This window comes from Macrobrachium rosenbergii, chromosome 52 (genome assembly GCF_040412425.1).
Source record: "Macrobrachium rosenbergii isolate ZJJX-2024 chromosome 52, ASM4041242v1, whole genome shotgun sequence".
Classification (NCBI taxonomy): domain Eukaryota; kingdom Metazoa; phylum Arthropoda; class Malacostraca; order Decapoda; family Palaemonidae; genus Macrobrachium; species Macrobrachium rosenbergii.
In genome coordinates this window covers 17,833,080-17,846,448 of record NC_089792.1, presented here as the reverse complement: position 1 = coordinate 17,846,448, position 13,369 = coordinate 17,833,080, and the positions used below count along the sequence as shown (strand labels likewise).

At 36.7% G+C, this 13,369-nt stretch overlaps 2 protein-coding genes across 2 annotated transcripts in view; one reads left to right on the top strand and one right to left on the bottom strand.

Moving 5' to 3' along the window:
• Positions 1-1,498: 1,498 nt before the first annotated feature.
• On the bottom strand, positions 1,499-6,315 carry LOC136833865 (uncharacterized). Its single transcript, XM_067096167.1, has 5 exons — positions 5,793-6,315; positions 5,219-5,446; positions 3,915-4,732; positions 2,562-3,635; positions 1,499-2,227 (listed from the first exon to the last, which is right to left on the bottom strand). Exons 1-5 carry the CDS (start codon positions 6,313-6,315, stop codon positions 1,499-1,501), a joined length of 3,372 nt encoding a protein of 1,123 aa, XP_066952268.1.
• Positions 6,316-10,756: 4,441 nt separating this feature from the next.
• Positions 10,757-13,369, top strand: part of LOC136833864 ((E3-independent) E2 ubiquitin-conjugating enzyme UBE2O-like) — a 108,843-nt gene continuing 106,230 nt past the window's right edge. The window contains exon 1 of the mRNA XM_067096166.1: positions 10,757-10,922. Coding sequence (XP_066952267.1) covers positions 10,809-10,922 — 114 coding nt within the window. The 5' untranslated portion in view covers positions 10,757-10,808. The remainder of the gene's footprint in view (positions 10,923-13,369) is intronic.

Genomic DNA, 13,369 nt, shown 5'->3' with positions numbered 1-13,369 from the left:
TCACAAAAAGTAATAAATTGATAAATTACAAAATACCATCAAATAACTCCAAGAGTCACCTATAACTAAAGCTAAACCCTACTCATAGTGAAGAAACCAAATCTTAATCTTAATAAGGGACCCAAAAATTACCCACCACGCTAGCCTATTACTAAATAGAAAGGAAAGAAGTGGAAGGACATACAAAAAGAAATAATAATCCTACCTAAGATATAAAAATCTAAACCTTAATATTAATTTATACACTCATGACACTCAGTCTCATAATATACCTTGAACAATTTTCATAATAAATAAAATAAACACACTTGAAGACTATAATTACACCCTGTTTAAGGTGTAGCTGAAGATCAATGTTTTGGTACGTTGACACAGACCAGTACTAATACAGATGAGTCTATATACCGCTCAACAAAAACTGCCACAGAACGTCACTCTCATCAGAAGAACTGCCCTTCAAAACAGTTGGTGGATACTAACACTTGAGTCTACAGCTCACGCCAAATATACAGAGGATGTTCCTCTTACCTGAGAGAAGACACCCTACTTGCTCCAACAAGGCCACTCTGGTGCTGATACAGTGGATACATCCATAAAAGATGAAAAGAGGCTCTCGAGCCCAGATGTACACACAACTGCCAACGTCAAGATTAAGCCAGTAGGTCACTTAAATCACAGTTGCACGTCGTACTCCACATGTAGCTCCATATACATAACTGCCTTTTACATTAAGAAGCAGCTCAATACCAGCAGATTGTTGTTCTCCGAGAACAAGCGAGAAATCTTCACAATAGGAAGAGATGTATATATAATCCACAACAGCAGACAGATCAGCAGCTCCAGAGTCTTCAACGGCCTTGAACTAGACTCCCGAGAATACTTTAGGAGAGCCACAAGTCACCTCTCCTTACAACACTCCCAGTCACCATAAAGAAAAATAAACAGAGTTACAAATTTGGCAAGGAAGCAAAAACACTGAGGAAGGCCGCACTTAAAACTGCACTCAATAGATGGCGCCACAAAAACTTAAGCTTTTCAACCAAAGCAAATTAACCATACATTTAACCAAAATATAAATTAACATAAAACCAACAGCAAAATACCTAACTTAACTTAGTTTTACAAAATTGCAAACAATAGAAAAATTAAAGCCATCAGTGCAAAAAGGCAAAACAAAGAAAATTTACTTTAAAATTACGTTACTGCCTGACACCTTCCTCCCTCAACGAAAAAAAAAAATTAATTTGACTAAACAGGAAAATGAATTTTTTTAAACCTTAATACGAAAATATAAGGTAAAGTAAACATGACAAACAAAAACACTCACACTAGGACTACTTAATCTAACTGCTCAAAAAAAAAACAAAAAAAAAAAAAAAAAACAGGGAACTCCGGGATTGCACAAAAATAAGCAATAACAACATTAGAATACATTAATAGCCTATACACCATCTGAAAAGGAAATTAGAAAATCAGGATCGGCATCACAGCCAGCACGTCACATCCTAGAAAGTGCATCGGGGATCTTGTTGTCCACTCCTTTTATATGTTGGAAGACCAGGTTATATTCCTGAAGGAGAAGTGCCCATCGCAGAATCCTTTGATTTGCTCCCTTCATCTTATTTATGAACACCAGCGGGTTATGGTCCGTCAACACTTCAACCTGGAGAGAACTAGACAAATAAATGGAAAAATGGGATACGCTCTTCACCAGAGCCAAAGCTTCCTTCTCTATGGTGGAGTACTTTCTTTCGGCCGGAAGTAACTTTTTACTGAAGTAAGATACAGGGTGCATTTCCCCCTTATCATCTCTCTGAAACAGGACTCCTCCAATGCCCACGTCGCTGGCATCCACAGCCAAAACAAAAGGTTTATTAAAATTTGGAGAGCTAAGAATTGGTTCCGAGACTAATACCGATTTCAAATTAGAAAACGCTTTTTCACACTCTGTACTCCACAAAAACTTAGTGTTCTTTTTCAATAGATTAGTTAAAGGCTGGGCGATGTCAGCAAAATTCTTCACGAACCTCCTGTAATACCCTAACATGCCAAGAATTTTGCGGACACCACGGACATTACACGGCTGAGGAAGGTTGGCTATAACCTCAATATTAGCATGTTTAGGAGCAACCTTCCCCAGACCAACCTCATGACCAAGATAGGTCACTACAGCCTTACCAAACTCACACTTTTTGATATTTACAACCAAACCAGCCTTTCTTAAAACCTGAAACAGTTTTCTTAACCTTTCAACATGGGTTTTCCAGTCCTGACTGTATACCACCAAGTCGTCAATATATATTTCGGTACCTTCCAGCCCGCATATCACCCTATTCATAAGGCGCTGGAACGTAAGCTGCATTTTTCAAACCAAAAGGCATCACCTTACATTCATACAACCCATTTGGGGTGACAAATGCCGAAATCTCACGGGCCCTGTGAGACAATGGCACCTGCCAGTAACCCTTCAATAAGTCTAATTTAGTTACAAACTTGGCATTCCCTATCCGGTCTATTAAATCTTCAATCCGAGGAAGAGGGAAACTGTCACTCTTGGTTACCTGATTAACTCTACGGTAGTCAACACACATTCTATAGTCACCGTCAGGTTTCTTTACCAGAACTATAGGAGAACTCCACGGACTTGAGCTGGGTTGAATAAGATCATGGTCCAGCATATACTGCACCTCCTTCTCAACTACTTTGGCTTTTTCTGGGTTCAAGCGGTAAGGAGCCTGCTTTACTGGACGAGCATCACCTACTTCAACATCATGTTCAAGCCATGAAGTAAGCCCTGGAGTCTCTCTAAACACTTCTGGAAAAGACTTTATCAAACATAACAAGTCTTTCTTCTGGACTTCATCCAGATGCTCCAACAAAACATTAGCCTTATTAAAAATCTCAACATTAGTTTTTAAATTCTCTACAGATACATGGTTATCAACATCATTATCAGGATCATCAACCTTAGAAAATACAGTAACTAGAGGACATGGTATTTCATAAACAATATTTAAAGGATCTGGATTTCTACCTTCATATTTCTTTAATCTATTAATGTGAAAAATTCTACTCTTTCTAGTAGAACCTGGAGAATCCAATTCATAATTAAGGTCAGACACCTTTCTTATTACCTTCCATGGACCTTTAAATCTGGGTTTCAGAAAACTATCAGGGTCCATATCTAAAACCAGAACCAGATCTCCAGATTCGAAAGAACGACTTACTGCCTTGCGATCATGGAATATTTTCATACTAGCCTGGGAAGCTTGCAAATTATCCTGGGCAAACTTCCAGGCACCACTCAATTTATTTTTCAAATTAGATAAAAATATATTTAAATTTTGAATTTGTTTTCGTCCCCCAATCAACACTTCAAATAACACTTCCAAAAGACCTCGAACCTCATGACCATACACCAATCTGAAAGGAGAAACACCAGTAGATTCATTTGGGTGAGTTCTTAAGGCAAATAATGCATAAGGTAGTTCCTTATCCCAACTACTCTCCTGTTCGTAACAGTACTTACCAATTATACTTTTTAAGGTTTGGTGGAACCTTTCCACAACCCCTTGACTTTCAGGATGGTATGGGACACTGGTGATGTGCTGAATGGCCAGTTCAGCACACCTGTCCTGAAAGTACTTAGAAGTAAAATTAGTACCGCGATCTGATTGAATGGTACAAGGTAACCCATAACGACAAAAATATTCTACTAACTTCTCCCAGACAGCTTTTGACGTTACTTTCCTAAGAGGGAAAGCCTCTGGGAACCGAGAAGCTCTATCCATCACCGTTAATAAATACATATATCCCGACTGGGTTCTAGGTAAAGGACCAACAACATCAATGACAATCTCTGAAAAAGGTTCACCAATTGCAGGGATGGGTTTTAACGGAGCCTTGCGCAATACCTGATTGGGTTTACCCATGACCTGGCACGTCTCACAAGTTCGCAAGAACTGCTTAATACACCTTCTCATATTAGGCCACCAAAATAGCTTGGTTAATCTCTTAAAAGTTTTTGTTACCCCAAAATGTCCCGAGAAAGGATCCTCATGAGCTGACTGCAGCAATTCGTCTCTGAATTGTTTAGGAACTAAAATCTGCTTATGGTACTCAGAGGATTCCATAAGAGCAGAACGGCTTAATCTACACAATAATCCTCTCTCTGATACAAAACATGGCTTAGAAACATCATCCCGCTCAGTTATTTCCACATCAAATTCATCATGCTGAGCTCTTATAAAATCAGCCCTATTCCATGCTCTAACTACCTTACTACTATCACTACTTCCTACAGACTCGAGCCTTCCTACTGCTACATCTACTTGTACAGGGTCTAAATGTAAATCCTCTCCGTCCATCAAGAGGTTACGCCCTTTTTTCTGGGAGCGAGTAGTTACAGCAATTGGTAATTTATTTAAGGTTAAAATGGGGAACAATTCTCGTCCCCCCACATTACATAAGTCATTTCCTAGGATACCATCTATCCCAGGAATAGGTAGTTTATCAACAATGGCCAGATTAATACTCTTTACAACACCCGATATGTCAATCTCTCCTTCAACCACAGGAGCCGACACAACAGTGTCAGGAAAACCACTTAAAATAATATAGTTAGCGATCTTCACGTTAAGAGGTAACCTACTTCTCAACAATAAAGATCGAGCAGCACCTGTGTCCCTCAAAAATTTGACATTTATAACTTCCTTCTCAAATCTCAGCTTACCTGGCCAAATATACTTATTAAATGACAGTCACATGGGGGAATCTTTCTCTTTATTACCTTTGTTACCATTTTCCTCGTTCTCTATAGAATGTTGAGAAGCCTTAACTTGATTCACCAAAGCAATGGGAGAAGTAGCCTGCCTCTGTAGATAACTCTGGCGAGCAAAACACTTAGCCTGGGTATGTCCTACCTTGTTACACCAATAACAGGTTCTACTACTTCCCACACCACTAGTTATAGTACGACTAGAATGAGCATTATCAGTTTTTGCAAAATTCCTATTTACAAAATTACCACTGGGATTATTTTTTGGTTGATTTTTTACCTGAAAATTGGAATTTGCTTTAGAGTTAGCCTGGAAATTAGAATTATTATTAGGACCCTGGAAATTAGAATTATTATTAGGACCCTGGAAATTAGAATTATTTTGGTTAAAGTACATTCTCTTTCTACTCTCCCAGTTACCCTTGACCACAGGGAAATTACCCCTGAAGTTCTCAGTACCAACCTTATGGGTCAATATATATTCATCACTCAACTGAGCAATTCTGGGAAAAGAGGTCACCTTCAAGTCTTCTAAATGCACTCTTAAATCTTTAGCACACGATTTTTTAAAATCTTCAATCAATATCAATTCCTTCAAGGCCGCCAAAGTAGTTACTTGGCGACTCTTGAGCCAATCATCAAAATGTTCTTGCTTTACACGAGCAAACTCTACAAAAGTCATGTTCGGGGTTTTGTTAAAATTCCTAAACCTCTGCCTGTAGGCCTCAGGAACCAAATCATAAGCTTTTAATATCAAAGCTTTCACTTTCTCATAATCCCGAGATACTTGCTCCTCTATGGCATTATAAACCTTCTGAGCCTTGCCCAGCAAGCGACATTGAATCAACACTGTCCAGACCTCCCTAGGCCAAGACAACCTGGAAGCAACCCTTTCAAAAGCCTTAAAGAATTCAGGCACGTTCTCCTCAGTAAAACAAGGTACAAGTTTTAGAGCATCCCCAAAACTAAACTTTTCCCGATATCTTCATGGATGGGGTACTCACAAACTCCTTACCTTGTTGGATCTTGGCCAACTCTAACTTCATGCCAAGCATCGCTCTTTCATGTGCTCTGATTCTCTCCAACTCCTCGAACTCTAACTTCTTTAGCTCCAACATGCTCTGGAAATCCTTTACTAGTGGCTCATTTTCCACTTTGGCCGAACGAGTAGGAACAGCCGGACAAACATTATCAGTCAGAGGATCCCGCTCAGTCTGACTTTTATTATCAGGCAGACTGCCGTACCCTTCAAAAATCACTCCACAGTGGGGCGGATCCTGAAAAAGACTCAATCCCGGAGCCCCTTCTACATCAGACTCACTCATGCTTTCACTAATTAATTCATCAGCAGTTTGTTTAAGCTCACTCAGCCTATTCTTTACTAACTTATATACATCCTTTTTCAATTCCCTATTTGTTAAAGAAATGCCTAACGACCTAGCACAAGCTTTCAAATTTTCTTTAGTCAAAGCACTCAAATACCTAATACAATCCTCAGAAGCTAAATATTCAACGGGGTTAAACTCTACATCAGCCATAGTGAAAAGGAAAAGAAGGAAGGTGACGAGGCACAACAAAAATAAATACTGATAAATCTCACCCAGAGCACAGTCTGACAACTCGCACCACTGATTGTGTTTGTCCTGGATCCTGTCACGGTCGCCAAATTTGTTACGAACTCCCTCTAGGAGGAAGCCATAACGGGTTCTTTTATTTTAATCTCAAATCCAGTGACAAAAACACAAATCAGTAGGTGCGAGGAAAAACCAGAAAGACACATAGGCAAAAATTTCACAATATTTATTGCACAGTAAATGCACAAACACTGATGGCTCACAAAAAGTAATAAATTGATAAATTACAAAATACCATCAAATAACTCCAAGAGTCACCTATAACTAAAGCTAAACCCTACTCATAGTGAAGAAACCAAATCTTAATGTTAATAAGGGACCCAAAAATTACCCACCACGCTAGCCTATTACTAAATAGAAAGGAAAGAAGTGGAAGGACATACAAAAAGAAATAATAATCCTACCTAAGATATAAAAATCTAAACCTTAATATTAATTTATACACTCATGACACTCAGTCTCGCAATATACCTTGAACAATTTTCATAATAAATAAACACACACTTGAAGACTATAATTACACCCTGTTTAAGGTGTAGCTGAAGATCCAATGTTTTGGTACGTTGACACAGACCAGTACTAATACAGATGAGTCTATAAACCGCTCAACAAAAACTGCCACAGAACGTCACTCTCATCAGAAGAACTGCCCTTCAAAACAGTTGGTAGATACTAACACTTGAGTCTACAGCTCACGCCAAATATACAGAGGATGTTCCTCTTACCTGAGAGAAGACACCCTACTTGCTCCAACAAGGCCACTCTGGTGCTGATACTGTGGATACATCCATAAAAGATGAAAAGAGGCTCTCGAGCCCAGATGTACACACAACTGCTAACGTCAAGATTAAGCCAGTAGGTCACTCAAAACACAGTTGCACGTCGTACTCCACATGTAGCTCCATATACATAACTGCCTTTTACATTAAGAAGCAGCTCAATACTAGCAGATTGTTGTTCTCCGAGAACAAGCGAGAAATCTTCACAATAGGAAGAGATGTATATATAATCCACAACAGCAGACAGATCAGCAGCTCCAGAGTCTTCAACGGCCTTGAACTAGACTCCCGAGAATACTTTAGGAGAGCCACAAGTCACCTCTCCTTACAACACTCCCAGTCACCATAAAGAAAAATAAACAGAGTTACAAATTTGGCAAGGAAGCAAAAACACTGAGGAAGGCCGCACTTAAAACTGCACTCAATAGATGGCGCCACAAAAACTTAAGCTTTTCAACCAAAGCAAATTAACCATACATTTAACCAAAATATAAATTAACATAAAACCAACAGCAAAATACCTAACTTAACTTAGTTTTACAAAATTGCAAACAATAGAAAAATTAAAGCCATCAGTGCAAAACAAAGAATAAAATATATATCACATATGAATTTCGTAATTACAGTTATATTATTATTATTATTATTATTATCATTATTATTATTATTATTGTTATTATTTGAAAATTAGTACTTATTAGGACAAATTTTTTTATTATACAAAACAAATACAGGCAGTCCCCGGTTATCAGCAGGGTTCTGTTTCTGAGGGTGTGATGATAGCTGAAAATTGCCGCTAACCGAAAATCGGCAATTTCAGCGCTTTTTTGGGAGTTATCGGCTTCCTTAGTGATTTTCGGTTATCGGCACCTCTGTTAGGTATGTATCAGCACCAATACCCAATTATCAGTGCCGATAAGCGGAAATCGGCGATTTTCGTAGCCGAAAATTGCCGATTTTCGTCGCTAGACAAGCGCCATAAAACCAGATCGCTTTTAACCGAGCCTGCCGTTAACCGGGGACTGCCTGTAAACATACATGTACGATAAAAATTCTCTCATCTCAGTAAGAGAGAGAGAGAGAGAGAAATTATTACTTTTATAATTAATGTTATTCAATTTACACATTAAAGCTTGAAAACTTATAAATTACATAAAAAATTAAACATTAACACTTTTGCAGGGTTTCTCAGTATTTGTAAATGTTTGCATGTCTGTGAAAAACTCATGCATGACAGTTAGGTTCCAATGAAAAGTTTGTGTGTCTGTGAATTCACATATAACTCAATCACGCAAGTTCGGGATATTACTGTACTTAATATATTCACATTTTAATATCGTATTGTACGAACATCAACATAACATATATGCATCTTGACATGGATCTTTCAAAATGTTATGTTTTACTTCACTGTATCCAATAATATTGTATATATTCTTATTTTGCTTTTGAAGATGGGACAAAGAGATGGAGGGAATTAATTTGGTCTATTGTAATTTGGTCTCTATTGCTGCCTGATTGTGCGCTGCTGCCTGTGCGCGCATTTTGTTATTGATGACTAATTTAAAAAATATTTTACAAATATTGTCTTATCGATATTACAATAATTGTTTACCCCATCGCAAAATCGAATTACAGTGAACCCCAGTATTTTATGGGGATGCGTAGAAACACCCCCGCGAATGGGTCAAGTCCGTCATGCTTAAAACCCCTCCAGAAACACTTAGAACTGCCCATTTTGATAGCTTAAACACAGAAAAACCCTGTAAAAATGCTTATACCTGAATATTTTAATAGTTTTATCACAAAAAGTGCATTTATTCATGAAAATTATATGAAAATACAGTAATTAGTGAATATTTCTCAGTGAAAAATACCGTGAATTGGCGAATTTTCCGCAAATGATGGCTAGATATGTTCCACAGAGAAATCCGTGAATGCGTGAGTCCGCGAACGTTGACAACGCGAATACAGGGGGTTCACTGTATCGTAACTTAAGCACTACTTGGGTACCTGAGTATTTTAATAGTTTCATCACAAAAAGTGCATTTAGTCATGCAAATAATATGAAAATACAGTAATTAGTGAATATTTCTCATTGAAAAATACAGTGAATGGGCGAATTTTCCACAAATAATGTGTACATATGTTCCATAGAGAAATCCATGAATCGGTGAGTCCGCAAATCATGAGGACGCGAATACGGGGGGTTAACTGTATACCTTTTTGTACGTATGTACTTTTTAGTCATCCATCATTAGCTCTGCCTGGTTTTGGCACAGTAACCCTACTCCTTCGGCTAAAGGAGGGTACCTTCTGAAGAGACCTCGGGTATCCTCATGATGAGGATCTCGTACTTGAGTGACAGTCCTCCTAAGGTGGCAGTAATAGCCAGTGGATTTTATTCACTGGGTAAACAAACACTTGTTTACAAAATATTTTGTTTCTGAATAGCCTTTAAAGGGTTGACTGATTTCCACTTTGCCCACCTCCTTTTGTACGTGGGAATTATTCTAAATAATGGAGAGGTAAGGTTCATTTCAAAAATGTAAATACTGTACTTAATTTAAGATTTAGTTTTTAAATACTTACTGTACCTCCATTATATAATTTGCCCTCCCTACTTCCCTAAATTCAAAGTGGACAGAAGTAGACTGACTGGCCACGAGTGTTTGTGCCTTTCAGGCCCCGGGTGGGGGTGGGGGAAGTAGATGGATAGAAGACAGATATTCATAGAAAACTGAGTGTTCTGGTTTTTTTCTTTGTCAAACTACTGTTGGTGCAGAAATAAAAGTATATATTTAAAAATAAATTTAAATTAAGTATTAATAATTTTTTTTACTCAACGTTAAGTCATTTCCTTAAAAGGGTGTAGGTCCTGAGCAAAAAAGACAAGGCAGTGATCACTGTCATATTCAGACTTCTGCTGGTAAATGGTGGACAAACCCTCAGCGCAGAAAAATTCAGAGTACCTGTATTAGCTGTTTCATACACATACATTAGGTGCATTAGCAGCTTGTTGAACCTCCCAAATGCATTGCACCATTCACCTCTTGCAGACACACATGTTTTCTAAATATTGAGGACATTCTTTTCTAGTGCTTCCTTTACTCTATCTGTCCAGCTCATTCTGTTGGTCTGGTATGAAGCACTTTCTGTTGGTTTTGTAAGAACAGATTATTATTTATATTTTAAAATTTCAGATTTATCGAGGGGCCCAAAAAGTTTAATTAAAACTGTTTTTGCTCTCAACACGAGGCAGGCTGCTGCAGTCAACAGTGTATTACAGTATATTCTAGTGTCAGAATTAATATTACTCAGTTTGCGAAATAGTTTGCCTAGTGCGGTTATGGAATTGTTGGGCTAGTAATTTCTGTTATGTTTGATAATGCAATATTTCATATGCTGGTATTTAATGGAAATTTTAGATTATTTATGCTTGAAAATAATTTATTTTTTATCCCATTTATTGCATTAGTTTTTTGTAGTTTTTCTAAATATTGGTAGCATTATTTGGAACTGTAGTAGTGTTGGAAGCTGTTCTCTTATTAATCCAGTATGTAATTTTTACAGGAATTCACTACAGATATTGCCGTAGCACTTGATTCCTGGGTTGGGATGGTCCACATGGTCAAGTGTCGCCTTGTTATGGTGTGTGGGGATGGCTCAAGATGTGTCATGTCGGACAATGAAGCTCTGGAGTTGGACGATATGCGAGATTCCAGAGATAGGGTTAGATTGGTAATTGTCATTCAAGCTCATGGTAATACTGTATATCCATCCCCCCGTAGCTTTTTGGAATTCCTTTGCAATTTATTTAGTTTTCCTCATGAACAGCACTTCTGTCAATTGCAGCCTGTTGTTTTGTTAATTCTTCTTGAATCTCTTTATCCAGAAGCATTGCTATATGTAAATTAGAAGTATTTTACTGTATTTGATTATGTTTCTTTATTTGTTACTTCATAATCTTTGTGTTTGCTGCCGTTCTCTTTTGTTGTTTGCAAGTGTAGCTGTTCAGTGTACAAAACAATATGCTTTGGACAGAAGCTCTTGCACATTTGTTCTTATAGGTCAAGTTTGCATTTATAGATGACTTTATCAGTGTTATTACCTTGGTTGCATTGTTGTTTACTGTATAAAGTAGGATTTCTACAGCATTTCTACCTCAGCAAATCCAAAATGGCTGTTTGAGCACAAAATTATTAAGTCAGTACTACTGTAATTAGTAATGTGTATTCTTATAGATTAAATAGAAATCCTGAAATAATACCAGAATTTTTCATGGGTTTGCAGGTGAAGACAACAAAATAGTTTAATATATAATAATTGTCACTGTTGATTTGATTTATAAATGCTTCGACATTTTATATCATTATTGTATCAGTGTTATTTTGTGATTTTATTTAAAAAGTGAGAATTTATATCAAGAAGTTACATGTGGATTTTGTTCATCTACTTTATGATGATGATGATGATAATAATAATAATAATAATAATAATAATAATAATAATAATAATAATAATAATAATAATAATAATAATAATAATAATTAATAATAATAATAATAATAAATATAAATGTTAAGCTAGTGATGCGGAGCTTCAAGGCATACATCCTTTTCAGCAAGACTGCCAAACTCTAATTTAGATCCGGATTGATATGAAATTTACAAATATTTCCTCTTACATATACACATGCTACATGCAATATGCACATAATTTCCTCTGGGCATTATTGAGATGAAGTCATGTTTTGGCTATACATATTTTCCAATATGGCCACCAAGTCTTTTGACTATGACATTATCGTCCTTATACCTGCTTCACACAATTTCAGTGACTCACCTTTTCTCTTATCCTACCATCATTTAATATATTTATTCCTCAGTTGCTTCTGTTCTCCCCCTATCCATGTTAACTTCTGTTGGGCCGTCTTTTTGTTTTATTTTTTGTTACTTTTGCTCATATGTACTCTCAGATTTCTCCTTTTGCAAACACTTTCAAATTCTGTCACTAATTCCTGCAGTTTCTCTGCTATGCCAGTTAGTGTTATAATTGGAAAAACAGCCATTTCACAATCTGTTCATGACATTTTCCTGTCCTACAATGTTGCATTTACATTGGCTGTCCTTTCTCAGATTTCATGTAATACTTAATCCACAAAGGTATTTAACAGTGTTGGAGCCTGGTGCACCTTTGTCTCAGCTTCATATATGCACCAAACCACTCATTTTTTTTGCTTACAAACTTCACTTCCAGCATAGAAAGTTTCTAGCTCTCTCACCAACAGATTTTTCTCTACAATACATCATCAGTACCCTCTGTTTTAGTGCTGTCATTTTTATTATAAGCTTTTCTAGGACTATGTATGCTGCATACATGTTTTTCTCTTTATTTTGAAACTTCTCACATAACAGGTCTGTAACAAATGCTTGGTCCACACTCCATTTTCATAGTTTAAAGCCACACTTTTCTAAATCTATTAATTCTTCTATTATACATTTTACTCTCTTAGTCAAAATGAGACCATGCACTTTCCCTGGTATACTGTACAAAACATACAGTCTCCTCTGTCAACTTTACCATTTTAACTAAAGAACAACTATTCCTTTCTCTCATTCTTTTGGAACTTTTCCCTCATGCAAACATACCTTGCACACCCTGGTCAGCCACTAATGGTCTGAAAACTACAAACTTTTACAGCTTATGAGATTAGAGTAATATAGTGCTGTCAAATTAACTGCTTTTATTTGCCAGTATATGAAGATGATATTGAGTATACAAAATATAAAAGTTTTTTCAACTGATCCACTTAGCCTTACCTATTGTTAGTCTACATATAAAATTTGAATAAAGTCAGACTAGTAGGCACAAAGTTATAAAATCTTTTAAAAGCTCATTCGTATGACTGAATAAACCATATTTGCATGAGTATATGAAAAATGTAAAGTAGGAGAAATTTTCCTTTGCTCCTCTGAAGACCTTTGTAGTTAACTAAATCCAACATGGCATCCATTCACTAGACCTGCACCTTTAAATCTTTCAAAGTATAAATTAGAGGCATATGGTGTTATAGTGGGAAGTTCAACGTGTTTTATCTAATTTTTTTTCTATAATTTCTTGTAAGTTTGGTTAGTACCATAAAAATTATGATAATGATAATATGAATGGAATGTTAG